The sequence below is a fragment of the Labrus bergylta genome, chromosome 3, assembly GCF_963930695.1.
Source record: "Labrus bergylta chromosome 3, fLabBer1.1, whole genome shotgun sequence".
NCBI classification, from domain to species: domain Eukaryota; kingdom Metazoa; phylum Chordata; class Actinopteri; order Labriformes; family Labridae; genus Labrus; species Labrus bergylta.
In genome coordinates, this window is record NC_089197.1 from 14540844 (window position 1) to 14558951 (window position 18108).

An 18108-nucleotide genomic window follows, 5' to 3' on the forward strand; every position below is an offset into this window, starting at 1 on the left:
TAAAACATTCCTACACTTTCTTTTTGATAAGCACTTTGTATGAAGTCAGTGAGTCCATCTCCCATCTGATTTTTGCCACCATGGCACTTTTATTATTTTGCAAATGTTTTTTGTTGATTTGTTACTTGTATGCCGTGTTTGTTGCAACTGTAGGACATTGTTCAATTATATCTCTGACTCATTTGTAAAGAACACCTCATTTATTTAAATCAACCAGTAACCCTTTGTTTATTGCTGCATCATGTACAAATAGATCAGTCACAATTTCCCTTAAAAAAAGAATTTACCGTTAAAACCAGAAAAAAAGGATTTCATGTGAACCAACTCAGCTATTAAGTCTTAAGCAGCTGATTCCAGTTTTTCCTCTCAGCATTTTCCTGCAGAAGCCTTAGCAGTGTTGATGACAGAGTGCAGGTAGGAGTAGAAGAAGAGCAGGTTATCATATTCTCCTTTGTACTCCTCTGCAACAAAAAGCTCATGATAATCCTTCAGGAAATAATAAATAGCCTCAATGGTAGCAAGGTAGGTGTCTGGTTTGCCCTTCTGACGACGCCAGAAACAGGTTTTCCTCGTCTTCAGCTCTACCCGTATGAAATCTGGAGGAGAACACATGTCAGTCAGACCGACACGAGAACACAGAGTGACATCATGTTGAACAGCGCTGTGGGTGACGTTCATTTGCCCTTAATAATCAACAGCAGTCAGAGCTCTTTTGAAAAGCTGCACAATTGCAATCTTGCATGATTACCTTGCAGTCTCTCATCTGTGCTGATCTTGTTGGTCTGGTTCCATGTGCTGTCAATGAAGACCACCCTCTGTAGGGGATACACCCTTGACTCTGAGCCCTCTTTTTCATCTTGGGTCCCTGACTCTGGGTTCTTGTCGGTGTGTGTGGCGCCTTGACCTTCCTCCCTTTTTAGCCTCTTTACGCTGTGTCCATGAGAGTAGTCGTGTGACTGGCTGTCAGTCCTGTCATACAGACACTGCATCATGTCTCTAACTGAGACAGCACCAGGACCAGGGAACACCAACACCACCTGGAGAGTGTCATGAAACAACAGAGCGGTATACCAACAAAGATTAGAATAAGAATTTCAATGACTTGATGTTTATAATGAGGTGTTTTTCATATAACTAAATTTTAGCATTAAGAGATGAACATACTGAGTACATTTAAGAACAAAGCAAGTATATATATATTTTTTTACTAATTTACACTATGATTATAACTAGAGCTATGAACTTTACACTTGTTAAGTATAAAATATGAAAAGGAAAAACTGGTCTGATCTTAATTTCATTTGAATTGTTACTATTTTTTTCATTTGGTGTCTGTTATTGGATCAAAATCTTCACTTACAACAACAAATACAAAAATCAAATCTGCAGAAAAAGTTGCAACTGTGTGTGACAGGAATGAATAGTGACCGTATGAAAGCATGACTTGAAAGCATCTTCTTGCAGACGCAATATGATATAAATAAACTAAACGGGGACAGTGATGTTTTCCTGATGGGTAAAAGATGACAAATAATCACAATATGTAAAGGTGTAGCTGTGAATTAAACATCCTATTATGATGGGAAAAAAACAAACCTTGTCCTTTTCATAGTCAGGTATGCAGGGGTAAGTGTATATGGTGACATCATTGGGAGCGAGGATCTTGGCATGGATCGCTGTGCTCTTTCCATCCGTCTCATTTGGATGCTTGATAATGTCTATTTTAACAGGAAGCTGAACACAAATATACAATATGTAGAGTCGGGTTCAGAGGACCATGACATTTCAACCACAACATGATCACAACAAAATCTCACATCTTACCTCAAAGACATGACTTAACATTTTCCACCACATTAAAATACTAGTACTTGTAAAAGAACCAACCCTTAAAAAGAACAACCAAGTGAGTCCTAACCTCTTACTGACCTTAATTAAAGGGATATCTTGCAGGGTGACACCCACTAATGAGCAGCATGTGTAGCAGAAGAACATCCTTGATCCTCCACATTTAGTGCATTTCAACCTGCCTTTCTGCTGCGCGTTCTCCAGCACTTCATGTGACGCCAATTTTAGACCTTGGAGAGGCTGCTTGGCAAGATCACAAGCATCTGATGGATCACTGGAGACTGTTGTTTTGTCACGGCAACTAGGATGGAGACACTGGTCTTGATCCAGGCTACTCATGCTTGCTCTTTTAATGTTGACAGACTAGTGCTGGAATCTGGGTTCTCTATTCATTGCTGCACAACACTGACAAAAACAAAACGAGGAATTTTTTAGGAGACAGAAATAATCCAACATTTCCACAACTTTAAACGTCAGGAGCACAGTCATGTGGAAAATAAATTATTCAAGTGAGGGGCTGTTATTCAAAAGATCATACAGAAGACTTTTTCCCCCTGACAAATGAGTCATTTATTTAGGAAATGTTTGGTGTATTAAAACTGTGGTATGTTCAATAACTGAAATCCAAACAGAAATCTGGTTTTATGTTACAAGCCTTTTGTTAGTGTGCCTCAACTCTTCATGACCTTCATTTGAATTTCCTTCGGGATCAATAAAGTATCTATTTATCTGTCTATATATCTATCTATCTATATATCTATCCATCTGTCTATCTATCTATATATCTATCCATCTGTCTATCCAACTATATATCTATCCATCTATATATCTATTTATCTGTCTATATATCTATCCATCTGTCTATCCATCTGTCTATCCAACTATATATCTATCCATCTGTCTATCCAACTATATATCTATCCATCTGTCTATCCAACTATATATCTATCCATCTATATATCTATCCATCTGTCTATCCAACTATATATCTATCCATCTATATATCTATCCATCTGTCTATCCAACTATATATCTATCCATCTGTCTATCCATCTATAAATCTATCCATCTGTCTATCCATCTATAAATCTATCCATCTGTCTATCCAACTATATATCTATCCATCTATATATCTATCCATCTATATATCTATCCATCTGTCTATCCATCTATAAATCTATCCATCTGTCTATCCATCTATATATCTATCCATCTGTCTATCCATCTATAAATCTATCCATCTGTCTATCCAACTATATATCTATCCATCTATATATCTATCCATCTGTCTATCCATCTATATATCTATCCAACTATATATCTATCCATCTATATATCTATCCATCTGTCTATCCAACTATATATCTATCCATCTATATATCTATCCATCTGTCTATCCATCTATATATCTATCCAACTATATATCTATCCATCTATATATCTATCCATCTGTCTATCCAACTATATATCTATATATCTATCCATCTGTCTATATATCTACCTATTTATCTATCTGTCTATCCATCTATATATCTATCCATCCATCTATCTGTCTATCTATTTATTTATATATATATATATATATATCTATGGTGATGAACTCTGAATCTTTAGACTATTTCTTTCACAAAAAGTTTGAAGTTATTTTTCTTAGTAGAACTGCTCAACACTTTAGTGATTCTTGTAAATGTAATATATGCCTTGAGGAGAAAGCAAGTGAATGAATGTACATCAAACTAAGAACAATAAACTATAATATATTAAAGTTTAAGACTACAGTGTAAATGTGACACTGGCATTTAAAGGACTATCTGAAGGGCGGTGAAATCTGACAGCATTAATATTCACAGTCTGTCCCACAGCAGCTAACGCTACGACCACAGACTGAACATTAACATCCAGTCAACAGCGTCTGATTCATGCTAGTAAAGCTAGCTTCGGTTAGCACGCTTGACGGAAGCATTGATAACTAACGTTTACGTTTGACAGTTCAATGGAGAGCAAAGTCAAAAGAAAAGCCAACGTTAAAAGAACTTGTAGCAAACGGTAGTTCCGGAGATTGTGTGTTGTTACCATAAAAAAAAAAAAAAACGTGTCTACCTGGATGCAGTCAAATGATGTACAACAGCGTGAACTTCTTCTTCTACGCCGGATATTGCGGTTCAGTGTTGGAGGAAGGAGTAGTTGGCGGCTAATGTTGCTTAGCAACGAAGTGTTGCTTGGGAGCGACCTCACCTGCAGAAAGTCAGCGTAGATTCAGTACGAATAAGGTATTTACCGTACAGTCTGTGGTATTTACTTACTTAAAGTCTATTTAGTACAGCAGTAGGATCGTCGAAAGTTTTAGTTTTTGTTTTATTACACCAGGTAAAGTTGTTATAAGAGTTAGATGACATAAACGACGATTAAGATAAGAGTTATATTGATGCATTTTGTAGTTAGCGTGAGCAATAGCCTAATGTATAACATTAAAGGTTCTATATGTAACTTTTTAAATGTATAAATCTTTTTTTTTTTATCGCCCATTAATAAGCGAACGGTTAACTAATGTGAAAAGTCGATGTTAAAGGGTTATTTCATCCATTTGCATTAAGCTTTGTATCAATAGAAACCTGGTAGTATGTTTGAATGGTCGTGCATCCTGCCTTCAATTCCCCCTGAGATGGGAAATCTTTGTATTTCTAAGTCTGAAAATGAGCTTCCAGTGACGCAAAATGACGATTTTTGCGTCACTGGAAGCTGTTGCGGTTAGCGGGGTGAAACTACAACGCTAGTTCCTCATATTTTCGACCAGAGATCAGTGGGTGGGAACTCACTCCCAGAATCAAAAGTTAACGTCCGCCGTATTGCTTGGAAGCTATGCTAACAGGCTCTATGGAGAAAGCTGATAATGGCGAAAAAATATAAATATAGCTGCGAGACGGCTGCTGCTGACAGGCCGGTCTTGTGTTTTGGCTGCTGACGCCTTATGTGTTGAAGTAAATATGTCTGTACATGTTTTTATTACTATATTTCTACTGCTATTCTGTATATTTTGGAGAAACTGTAGCGATCGAATTTCCCTCTGGGATTGATAAAGTATTTCTGATTTGGACCTTAGTGGGAGTGGCCTGCGGTGCTGTGCATTCTGGGATTTGGTGTCTGTTCATCCACATGAGCCAAAAAGACACTTTCTGCACATGAAGGCACCAACTTCAAAATGTATTTTGCATTTCTACTACATATATGACCCAATGTCAATACAGATTCATGTTTCAATGGGTGAAGTATCCCTTTAACTGTACAAACTCATCACACACTCCCGGTCTTCCCCTCCACAGCCAGAGGCCGCCTTCCACACACTTCTATCCGCTCTAGGAGCTCTCAAAGGCGGACAAACTCATCACACACTCCTGCTCTCAGCCAGCACCTGTCGAGGCTGTCGTTTGTAGGATGGAGAATGAATACAGACACAGACTCCTTCACAGACTTGGGGGGCGGGGGGGATGAATCTTTTTTATAACTCATCAGATTTTATTTTATTAAGGAAAACGGCTATGCCCATATAAGGGTTGTGGCAGATTTGATTGACAGCTCTGCGTCAAAAAACCCTTGTAATTACTATTTGTATCTATAGGTATTTTGTTCTTTTAGTTATCTTATTTCAATGACTTATTGCTTACACTGCTGTGGATCCAAACCATTACTTAGTTGTTCATTGCTCAGATTTTCCATCTATTAGAAATAATTAGAAGGAAAATTAATGTTTAAATTAAACACTAACCCAGTCCAATTGTAATAATTCGTTTTCACTGCACTGAAAATATCCTGATCTGCAACCACTTTCAATCTGAGGGGCTATAAAGTCATGATGCATTCGCAGAAAGTGAGTTTCAAAGATATATGGCTGATCAAAACCTGATACTTCTGGAAAAAGTAGTCTAAAATATCAATATAAATTTGTCTTGTTCAAAGCAAGATGTTCTTTGAATGATGTAAAGCAGATTGTTCTATGTCAGATTTCAAAGATACCTGAGCTGTCACATTTCTTATGAAACAGACAATCGTATGCAGACTTGCATACGATGGCTAGCAGATGTGTATCGAATGAGCCCTTCCGTTGTCTGTGATATTAGTTTCCAAACAATAACAAATCTTCCAAACGTGTACTTGGTGCCGGGTTGATTAGATTTTGATCTGCAAAAAACAGTGTTTATCAAAATTAGTCAAATTATACATTTCCTGTCCAGTTCCAGGCTATATTGTATGGGATCTAAGGACCCTTCATTTCTCTTCTCTCTACAATATGGGCCCATCCTGATCTGTTGGTTATCCACGACAGGCTCAAGGGGATTTGTGTAGCTTCAGTTTTTTTTGCTCTGAATTATCAAATAGTTAGTATCATTGTTGAGTTTAAAAGTAGAAGTAGAGGATCAAATAAGCTGACCACATTCAGTCATGTTTGTTTTACTGTTGACAGGAGTCCAGATAAAATTCTAAGAAAACGGTCAGCAATACATTGTGTTCCTTTATATTCAATGGTTTTTGGAGAAAAAGAGGATTTTCTGGCACAAACTTCACCAACTGACAAGGTGCATGAAGAGTGAAAGGCTTAGAAGAGGTCAAAATGCTCCAGCAACATTTGTAGTAAGAAAATCAACTTTATTAACAATTTAGACCGACGCGTTTCGGCTCGTGGCCTTCATCAGGGTCATCAAGAAACAGATCTGTTTCTTGATGACCCTGGAGCATTTTGACCTATTCAATGGTTTTCATCACAAACTAATTATACATACCCCACAGCGCTGCTTTGACTGACTGACCTTTTATATTTGATTTTATATTCGGCATAGTGTGACTACTCAACAGTTGTGCATGTGTTTTTCAGGAAAGAACAGGATCTGTAGTCATTACAGCAGCTGGAGTGGTATACAAAGAAAGGAACCAGGCTCATGGGGAGAGACACAATAAAAGCTTGCTTGAGCAATGGTTTGTATTTCCACCCTTTACATCATTTATGAATTCACATGTATACACACCAAGATAAATTCCTAGAATAGAATACAGAGGTTTTTTTGTCAGTTTTAAAAGCATTTTCAACATGTAAAAAAACATTTAAAGCAAAGAAAAATGAAAGTCCAACAAAACCAAAGTCAGTATTTTTTATTAATCAAATGATACAGTGGCCTTAATTTACAAACTGTTTCACATTTTGTATTTAATTGAATTGTGTTACTATGACATAGCATGAAATATGTCAGCTGCTCACTTTTACAACTTGGACCCCATCTCAATATTCAGGTTTGGATTGTTGTCTTTTTGCTTTACTCCAAAAATGTTGAATATTGGTCTAGTTTTTTTTTCTTTTTGGACATTTTGCTTTTTGTTTTATTTGTAGATGGTGTAATAAAGTTTCATGTTTTTGGATGCCAGAGGTGACATTTTTTACATCCATTTCATGGTGGAATAAAAAGTTAGTGGTCTCTCATAACTTTAATGTTTTTGATTATTGTCAACATCTGTTTTGATCCTAGATTATTATCTTTCTTTGTGGATTGAGTGATCCATCGGGGAAAGTGTAATATTGTGGTGAATTGCTTCAGGTTCCAACCTTCCTTCACAATGATCCTACGTTCAGGGGGTTCCATACAAAGAGTCTGCAAACACAGAAATCCCCACATTGCATAACCACAGATTTCCTCTGTGGAAATGAAGGTTTATGGCCTTGAAATGTATCAAGTTCAGCTGCGTGTTCCCCCGCCCCCTTGGGGCCTCCCTTTTCTCCCCGCTGCCCCAAGACCACCGCTCCACTTCGCACGAGACTCCCCAGCCTCTCTCCCTGTTTATCTTCACTTTCCTTCCTTTCTTATCCTCCCCCTTTCTGTTTGTCTCACTCCATCTTTTCCTGCAGTGCTCTCACAGCCGGTTAAGACTTCCCTCAACCTCCCCTTGTCTGTACATACTGTTGGTAATATGGGACACATGGTGTTTTGTGTTCATGCTTCCACTAAAGTATAAATATAATTTCTTGTTCTAAAACTATTTAATGAATAGTAAATCATAGTAGGTCCATCAAATTGCACAGAAGCTTTTTTTTTTTTTTTTTGCAGAGAGTTAAGACATAAAGAAATGTAAATAATAAAAATACTCAGAACTGGTTTTGCAGTTACTAAAGTTATACTTGTCTTTGCTTTAAAACTCTATCTGATTGGCAATCAGCTAATAAAGAACTTAAGATTTCATTAACCACTGACTACATTTGGTAGCTTTTTACCCCTATGTAAGCATAACTAACACCAAATAAAAATAGTTAGACATGCTCTTTAAACAACATACCTACATACAGTACATTCAGTGACATTACAAGGCAATATATTTGTACAGTTAAGAGACTCTATGTCACTTCTGACAAGAGCAAAGCCAGTTTTGTAATTTGTCTGTTTTATACCTCTAATGCACAGCAGATGAAGAAAAGTGGATGGGAATCCCTCATTTTATAAAAGGATAAAAGTACCAAGATGATTTGTGATTTCAGGAGCATATTATTAAACAAAATCTGCAGGTCTTGGCACACCTTGTGAGTATAATTTACATGGCTGGCGTGACTGTGTTGCGTCTTTTATCTTGGAAGTCTGCAGACTCACATCTATGACAGTTTTTCTCGTATTCTCTTTGGCTTCAGCCTCTCCTCGTCCTGTTGGGAATACACAGCCTTGAATCTGAAATATGTTTACATTTTGAGCATGTTACAAATTATCTGCTAAGACTAACTTTGCGTGACTTGGCAGAAGCCTTCACCTTGCTCAGATGTTGTTTGGGTCAAACGTATTTCAGGGGTTGGCTCTCTCAATTTGACTGTCTTTATCTGACAGGGGTTCTCCAAGCCAGATGTGAACCCAGGCGAAAGGTAAACCTCATGTTCGCCTCACAATATGTGTGTGTGTGCCTGCACGCATGTGTTAATATGTATTATTTGTATGAGCTTATGTCGGAGGCACTCTGCCAATATGCCTGTGATGCATATTTGTTCAGATGAGACTCCACTTCTACTTAACACGCTATAAACCCAGAGGGAATAAATGTGACATTTGACCCTGTGGATGTATTTTTATCTTCAATCATAAATTAATAGATTTATCTTTGAGTTGTATTACTACATCTCAACCTCCCATATCAGATTGAATGATCTAATTCATGTAAGTCATGTATCCAAGACTGTCCATGGACACTTAAGTTTTCCCAAATGTTTCTTTGCAATGTGTCTTCAATCTACATAAAGGCAACAGCAGATCTGATTATCTTGTCATTAGATCAGCTAAGCTGGGAAATGGACCGCTTAATATCTCCTGAGGATTGTGGTTATATCTGTATTTGGAACACTTGTTACCCAATGTGAAATAGATTTTCTTTGCAGGCTTGTGGGAGTTACATATTGAGAGGCTGAATAACCGTAATGGTATGAAATAATATTTAAAGATTAGTGGAGGACTAATCCCTGAGCAGAATTTTTTTTGATAACCTCAAAATCTCAGTGAATAACACTAACACTGTCCTTTTTACATAATATGGTTTTATTGTGTCCAAAAATGTGGCCAAACCACTAAGATTTAAACATGTTTTAATTAAAAAACAATATCTTTTTTTGTAATGGTCGTCATTGAAATGATAAAAGAAAATTGTCTGTGCCATCATATCTGATTGGTTAAGCTTGTGAGGGTGTGTTGTGCTGACAGCACATTATATATAATTCACTCTTCATCTTACCCCAGAGCTTCCGTCTTTGTAGTGTCATTAGTTGCAGAATTTAGGCGTGGCTCATATGCAGATTTTTGTACCTGAAGTTGCATGAAAAAATATTTTTCACATTCACATGAAAGACCTGAAATGTTGTGAGAGGTTCGCTAGTGCTAACAAATCCACTCATCAACACTGCCTCAGTCATGGGTTGTGGATTGCCAGGTGTCTGCCGTGAAATAATACCTTGCTGATATGCAGAGTGGATGTTGATTAAAGGTGCAATATTTTGCAAGTCAACCAATGGTGGATTATTTTACATACCGGTAAATGTCAGATAACAACTGGAAACACTGACTGTGGATTTTGGAATATTGATGTACATGTCTAAGTTGGCAAATGTCTGATATCATTTTTAAACAAACAAACATGATCAACATATCATTAAACAAGTGGCAAAATGAGGTCATACAAATAGTTGTGAAATGTTTTGTTTGAGATATAATAAATGTACAATAGGTTGTCATCCCAGGCCATACTGCCCCTACAGGTACTGCTGATCATAAAGGTTAGGCAGTGACCGTCACAGTACTCTGTAGCATCTGCTTGGAGGTACCCTCTGGCATGTGTTCAGCTGTGTTTTCTTCTTCTCCAACACATGGTTCAGTGTGTTTTAAGGAAACCTTACGGTGTCTGTTTTATGTTTAGTTTTCTTCCTTTTTACAACAGGAATGGATCCGTTTAAAGATATCCTTTAGTAGAAGCTGTACGGTTTGTTTAGTTCCTGTCTAAAAGTGTTTCTGTTTGTTTTAAGGTCATCTTTATAGCATCTTTATACGGGGTCTGTTTTTCTAAAACATGGTTGCCTGTTTTATGGTACACTAAAGCTTATACTCTTTTTTTTCAAACACTTGAAATATTGTTTTTTCTTAGGTTTCAGCATTAATAATTACCTGTTAAAATTTTGTTGCACATCATTTAGGATTTAAATCTCCAACAATGTCGACCTTTTTCTTTTCCACATGAACCCTTCAACGGTCCTTATGTCAAAATGCTGTATTGTTTGACCAATCCATTCCCCTGGACTGCATCCTCCAGCTGATATTATCAGGCTTTGAACATATCACTCCCTTTATCTCAGGTAAGACATTCAAACTAAAGATTACATGGGCTATTTACCATATTTAAGTATTACTTGTAACTGGTATAAGTACAGTAAATGAAAAGATCCTAATTCAAAGTTCTATTTCCTGTGCCCTCTTGTGGTAGAAACATAATCTATATGTACCTCAGCAGTTGTGTAAAGAGTTTTCCAGGTAAACAATGTACATTGTAAGTGAATGGGACACTATAACATATGTATTGTATGTCTTGTTAAAAGAAAACAAATAGCTGACATCATAAATGATAAGGTACCATAATATTATTTCCTTCCCATGTGGAGTTTGAATTTGATCAGTTGTAGTAAATATGAATTGATCTCCGTCACCTGGTATGTATTCTTCTAGCGTTAAGAAATATGAACTCTGACAGTGTTAATATTGCATAGCATACACATGTATTATGTTGTTCATTTTGCATTTTAATGTGGATATCATTTCAGCAGCAGCAGAATATTTTAGCATGTCAAAATCACACCTCGATAAGGAAGAGGGAATCAGTGAACAGCTACAATTCATTTGATGAGAGTTTTCAATGCTGGAAGGACAGACAGTTCAACACAGATCATTCACAAACAGATCGTCCTACTTATATATATATATATAAAATCATTTTAATGAACATGCTATTGTCATCCACCTTGCCCTTGGTTTGTGTGCTCGGAGCACATGTACGAATAAAAAAACACAAGTCCAGCTTGCTTCTTGGTCAAGCCAAATCTCTTCTCTGGACCTTTCTGCTGATCATCACAGGTCTTCTCATCTGGCAAGGTGTAAATCTGTGAACAGGATACAGTCCCGACTGTGCGTAATACATTACACATTACTGTTTTATTAGAAAACACAAAATTTGATATGGAAATATAATAGAATAGAATATTCAAAATAACAATAACATTGAATAGGCTTTAGAGGATAACAATTGGTGTACCAATGAAGGCTATTTCAAATATATCATCATTTTCTCGTTGTAACATCTTTTTTGAGGATGTTTGGAATACTTTAATGGACCAATCTGATATCAGGCTTTGAAAATGAAAATGACAAAAAGAAGTCATAGATCACAGGAGATCACACTGGAGGAGAGTGGAGTCTGACATTGGTAAAGAGTTTATATGTGTCCCTTAAAATACAAGTTATGTGAGTGAAATCTTTACAATTTGCCTTGAATTAGTCCTCTGCTTTTTCAGTCCACCCTCCTCTCCTCTTCTCGGCACTTCATTGGAATGAAGTGGGATGCTATATGCTCCCTTCTGGTCTTCTTTCCTCGCATTGGCCTTCCCTTCTGAGAAAGGGCTATGAACATTTCTTTGCCATTTTTAGTCCACTTTGCAGAGGAGTAAGCATTGAAGTAGTTTTCTAGGAAAACCTCCTTGAAGTTGCAGTTTTCGTTGTAGATCCTCTGGAAAGGATAAGACAAATATTATTGCAATAATACAATACACACTTTATTTATTCTTTCTGTGAGTTTTTTTGTCTTAATTATTTAAAGGGTTGTGGGGCAGACATTGTTCTTTTTTTCCTGCTTGACTGCTTGAGCTGAAAACAGTGCATGACTTTTCTCACTGAGGAAAAATATTACCTTGCCTTGCAGCTGTCCAGCCTTGTTCATGGAGATATAAAACTGACTCTTCACGCCTTTGATAGCTAGGATGCCCCCCTCAGACACTGTCCTGATCTCCAGGATACCTGCCAGACATTCAGACAGTTAGGGAAGACATATGACGAGACAGATACAACTCTATTGACATCTAGTCTTCACTCCAGCTCCACACTGCGCTCAACATTCATTAACAAATGGGATGGAAGTTCCTGTGGTTAATCAGTCTGTGGTCTCTCTGGCTTTATTCAAGCCTTGTTAACTGGCCTGGGTGGCCATTACACAAACCACAACCTATGCCATAGCACATGTGGGAGACAGATTAGGCCTCTCTCTCCTGGGATTGAGAAAACTACCTCCTTGCATGGGCTTTGCACGCTACATTTTAGGCCGCTCTTCAAAACTGTGGGAGAGTAAAAACACTTAACTAGTTAGGATTTGAACTCTTTGGCCATTGTTGTTTTGAAATACTTAGTTATATCTTTAAACATAGAAAAGCAGATCATTTTACAGCAATATTTATAAATAAACAAAGATAATTGTCTTCCTTACACTATTTGCAATAGTGATTACAGTTTATATACAGGCTTTTACTTCTCTTGACAATAAAGGAGCTAATAACTTATCCTTCAGGACTAAAGTGAGAATGTGTTTTTACAATTAATCAAACATATATGCAGATCACTGTTCACAAGCAGATAGAGATCTCATTGGTTCAACAAACAATGTCAGATTTTGTCTCATCTTAGAAAAAAATGAACTCTTAAATGATGTCGGGAATGTAGAGCAATGACTCCCAAGTTTAAAACATTAAACCATTAAACTAAGATTAACAAAAAGTATGGACAGTAACATGGTCTTGATCATAGATTTTTTGGGTTATATAAAAACCACATCTTTCCTTTCTACAGATTGCAGAAATTCTTCCATTTGAGAAAAGGGAAGAACTCTATTAAAGCTCTTCAGACTGACATTGAGCGTGCGGCACTTTTAGTATTTGATTACAAACAGATGGCAGTCTCCCAATCTTGGAATGTTGTTTGTGCTCTGCTTGCACTTGATTTTTAACTTAATATTCCTGCCCTTTGACTGCGTGTTACCCCTGCTCTCTATTGCCCTATTGGATATTATTTATTATGACTAAAAAGGGCAGCTGATCTCAAATATCAAATGTATGCTATTATAGCAACACTAAATGTGTAAGCCCTTTGCATTCACAGTTATTGGACCATTTCTTCATAAACTTTACATTTTCTGCATGTTTTCCTCTCACGTTTTAAATGTTAGCTTATAGCTGTGTGTTTTTATTGGTTACAAAGCCAACCATCGTACAAGTAAGAGCTAGTGGAAAGATGAATCCCATTTCTCGTCACACATGCACATAAACATTCAAACATGTTGTCAAAATGTTGACCGCAGAGCTCTAAGACTAACCTCAGCCTGAACAAGATATGTGACCACTCAACAGTTCGGAGTTTCGGGTAATCTCTAAATCCAGCTTTTTGATTTTGAATCCAGTGTTTATATTTGTTGGAAAGAGTTATGGACAGCCTTCCAGGTATAGTGCATCATTGTACAGTACAATTTGATATTAAATTTAGAATTTTGTACAAATTTGACACCATGTAAAGACCAGAAAATGAATCAAGATAATGACTATTCACCTTGTCTCTACAGGCAAATGTACCATGTCTGGACTGGAACCAAAACACACATTCCTTAACTTGATTATCTGAATTTAATCTGTGCGTCCACTTTAGAACAGGTATAGAATCAAATCAGCCATTTATTCTTATTTAGCTGCACCTGACACCAGGTCTATGTTGTCAGGGTCAGAGTGACTAGGCAGACTAAAAAGTTTAACAACATCACTTCAGTTTAAAGCAAAATATCCAAGATGACCTATGTACACTTTACAAGCCAAAAAGACACACAATTAAATTCAAAAGAATTAAATCCCAATATACCCAGATAAAAAAGGACATATAGAGAGGATATTAAGGCTAGCAATTTTTGAAAACAGATCATATAACTAACAGGGCTTGGAGAGTTACTTGTCAAACAGGACCATTTAAGTTGAAAGGATCCAAACCGCTGACATCAGAAATACTACTTCCTACTTATAAACTAATGTGTTTGATGTGTTTGATTTCCCTGTTTTTTCTTTAAATTTGCTGTTTTCCAGTTGGGTTGCTTTGGTTTGTTATATGTGGGCAAACCACTTGGAGGTTGTTTATGTGCTCTTTAAAGTGGCTCAACACAACTTTTTATTTATATGATTATCACATTTTGGTTTAACTTGGATGAAGCCGTAACGTGTTCTGTCAGAGGAACCAACAGATGTTTGTAATTCCAATTTAGTATTTGGTTAGAAATTGATCTATGTTTTACCTTTTATCTAAAATGGATTGGTTAGCTTTGATGATATGTTTACATATTCAAACTTAAATCACACATTCAATGTTCTTTTTTTAAACTCTGTTGCATAACTTATTTTCTTTGTTAACCAATACTAGTGTGAGACATTCAAGTTTGCTTTCTATATACAAATCATACAAATCCTAATGTCAGACCTTTGGTTTATTGGCCAAGCAACACTTTTAAAATGCAATTAAGTGAGACGAGAAGCAAGACACTAGTGCACTGTGAAGTAAGCCTATGTATTTGTTGCAGAAGCCCATGGATATACTGTATTTGGCAGCCAAAAATAATGCAGCTCAAAGGTTCTCATTTTGACTTATTTTATTTCACTCTTGCTGTTGAAAAAGCTCACAATGAAATTAGCTTTTTGGTACTATTGGCTTACTGCACTCATTGATTTGATACAAATATGTCTGTACCAAGCGAGTCTATTTAAAGGCTTATTAGTTACACTTCTGTTTGTTTTCAGCATGCGGAAGCCCCATATGGGTATTTCCATTTCTGTGTTTCATTGAAAATGATTACACAAGCGTCTTACCATCCACTTTGAGGCATTTCCCTGTTTGGCCAACATTCCAGCCACAGCCACATTGTGCAATAGGAGGAAATGATATCTACTTAAAACATCCTCACCATGTCGGAGATTCCCACTAATGTCTGACAAACATAATTTGAAAAAATGTTGGCTTTATAGCAACAATGTTAACAATGAACTCTGTTAAATAACAATAACCTGGCATGCATTATTTGTTGAATTCCTCTTTCACTTTAATGAAACACTCATTTTGACTTTGCCCATTATTGTGGCTGAAGGTCAATACTATTGCTTCTTCTTTTTTTTTTTAAGATTTCTGCACATTTCTGGTCCCATGACCTTATTCTGACACTGAATGTGAACTGTTGAGGTCTTTATCAGACTGGAAAATTACATGTCTGTGCCGGTGTGAGTCAGTGGTCACTGAGACCTAGCACCCATCAGTCTACAAGATTCTTCAGTTTACTTCATTACCGCCTGTGTTTAGATGGTGTTATGGTTTAACAAGCCAAAGCCTCCACCTGCTTCATTTTACGTCTGTCACTTTGGCTGCTCTGACAGAGACACATGACCCATTAGCGCTGTGATTACACTGTGGAGAACAGTTGTACAATAACACCACCCACGTGCTTCTGTCACCTTGACAAGCCAAAGATGTGTTACTTACTCAGTGGAAATCACACAACAAAACTCTGCATGGTAGAATTATAATTTGGCAGCTTCTCAGAATAAATTCACACCTACAACCAGGATGTTTTCTGATAGGTTAGTGGTGTTTTTTTCTTAAATAAATTCAGAAGAGCTAATAGGGAAACCATTTGTTATTATAAGGTCATTTTTGTCATTCTTACTGTGACAGTTGGTTGGGTCTTGAGTCCCATTGATGTTGCCAAAGTCATCAATTGTTAGGAACCATTGCGTGCGGCTGAACAGCTGTCGGATGCGCACATCTCCTCCCTCCATGTAGTCATAGTTCCTGGTGTGGCGCTCGTGTCTGGAGCAGTTCATAATAGCGGCAAGTTGCTCTGGAGTGCAGTCACTGTAGACCACACACACACTGCCAAACAGGAAGATTGCGTGCAAGTACAGTCCCGAGAACAGATTTTGAAGGTTCCATGTCAGCATCCATTTGCGCATTATAATACAATGCAGTGGGGGTCAATGAACAACATACTGAAATGTGAAAAAGAGATCTGTGTGCTGTCCCTCAGCCCACCGGACCCCTGACCCTTGTGCTTAACCTCCGGCTCCCTGTTCCTGCAGCAGGGATCCTAGTAGGATGTTTAGGCAGGACACTTGTGGAGAGACTTTGTGAAGTTGGTTTTAAGTTGGCTGAGGCTGGAAATTGACAGGTGATAGTATGAGAGATGATATCTCTCTTAATCCTCACTGTGTTGACCGCTCCATCCTCTTGTGATTATAGTCCGACAACAAAGGCGTAATCCAGTTCAGGGACGTTATGCAGGACTCTCTAGGAAAAACAAAAGTAGATCTGTTTGATTCTAGCTAAGGCAGTAAAATGCAATAATAATACCCATAAGTACTTTTACAAGTTAAAAGATGTTTGTTGATGCAGCTGTCTAAAAAATACAGTTATATCAGGAATTTCCCAGTTTTTTACTTGATCTTGCGTAGACTTCCAAACTACTTTCAATGAGCACCTGGTTTTCTGTGATCACAAGAATAGTAATTCTATATTTCTAAGGGACAAATCAATATTGATATTGTTTATTTTCACAGGCATATCTCTCCCTGTAATGGACCAAGACACTTTAAATATTGCATCATTGCTGGAGAATTGCTTCACAAATTTATGGTCCGCTATCTGGTCAGTATCAACATACAGAATGTTTTTCAAATCAAACAAACTATACCGGCTCTCTTGTTTAAAAATGAGTAGATTAAATACTTACATGTGCTCTGAGTGATGACAGGAGTTTTCAGAGGTGCATTTCTTTTCAGCTGAGTTTTAGTTTGAAGAAACGCAGTTCTTAAGCCCAGTAATACAGAGAGTCTTAGGAAGCTTGGAGCTTCTGTCAATTCCCATGGATGTCTCCCTGATTCTGGCAGGCTCCCTCTGTGCATCTTCCACTGTCGCTGTGCACTCTTCTTAGATAAATGCCTCCTGCTGACCTCACTTGAGAGCAATTAGATCCCAACCAGTCAGCTGTCCCTGGCTCAGATGCAATGGAGAAACACCCTCTGCCTGCCTCTTGCTGTCACTCACCCACCGGACATGAGAGGGAGCTATAAACTCTTAGAACAACAGGCTCTTGTGGTATGCACTCCTAAATACTTAAAAAACATTTGCATGCACACTCACCTTTGAAAAAGTTTCTACAACCTCATATATAATATGTTTGCTATGCTCAATACAGATATAATAGTGACTCACGTTTACTTAAATGGTGGTTAAGATATTTGATCTGAAGATGAAGCTTTAAAGAATTTCTCCCCTATCATTTGAAATGTCATTATTAATTAGGGGGTTTACTTAGCTGTGCTAAATCATTGTTTAAGATTTACTGACTTAGTAAGTTATGGCCGACAGGTATCCATCTAAGGGGAGAAATACAGAGGACAAAACTGCTCAGAAGTAGTCATCTCAGCGTCATGGGTCATGCACTCTTTCACTTTTCGTGTTTGTATTTAAAGTCACATTTTATTGCCTTACATACCTGGCCTTTCCTTGGACTCACTACTTCAAAAGTTTATATGGGCCCTAATAACTTGCTCCCCTGGGGAGGTCAGGGCTGCTGGCCTGAGAGAGAGGGACTTCTGGCCACATCAGGTCTCCTTCTCGTCTCTAAACTGGGGGTCGTAAAGACCTG

The 18108-nt window shown here is 37.4% G+C and overlaps 2 protein-coding genes across 2 annotated transcripts; both read right to left on the minus strand.

Moving 5' to 3' along the window:
• Positions 1 to 66: 66 nt before the first annotated feature.
• On the minus strand, positions 67 to 4048 carry dtwd1 (DTW domain containing 1). Its single transcript, XM_020641231.3, has 5 exons — positions 3949 to 4048; positions 1930 to 2253; positions 1597 to 1734; positions 749 to 1037; positions 67 to 596 (listed from the first exon to the last, which is right to left on the minus strand). Exons 2-5 carry the CDS (start codon positions 2185 to 2187, stop codon positions 367 to 369), a joined length of 915 nt encoding a protein of 304 aa, XP_020496887.2. The 5' UTR covers positions 2188 to 2253; positions 3949 to 4048; the 3' UTR covers positions 67 to 366.
• A 7074-nt stretch (positions 4049 to 11122) lies between these two features.
• Positions 11123 to 17434, minus strand: fgf7 (fibroblast growth factor 7). The gene is made up of 4 exons (XM_020641243.3): positions 17191 to 17434; positions 16129 to 16748; positions 12304 to 12410; positions 11123 to 12123 (listed from the first exon to the last, which is right to left on the minus strand). Exons 2-4 carry the CDS (start codon positions 16412 to 16414, stop codon positions 11908 to 11910), a joined length of 609 nt encoding a protein of 202 aa, XP_020496899.1. The 5' UTR covers positions 16415 to 16748; positions 17191 to 17434; the 3' UTR covers positions 11123 to 11907.
• Positions 17435 to 18108: the final 674 nt, after the last annotated feature.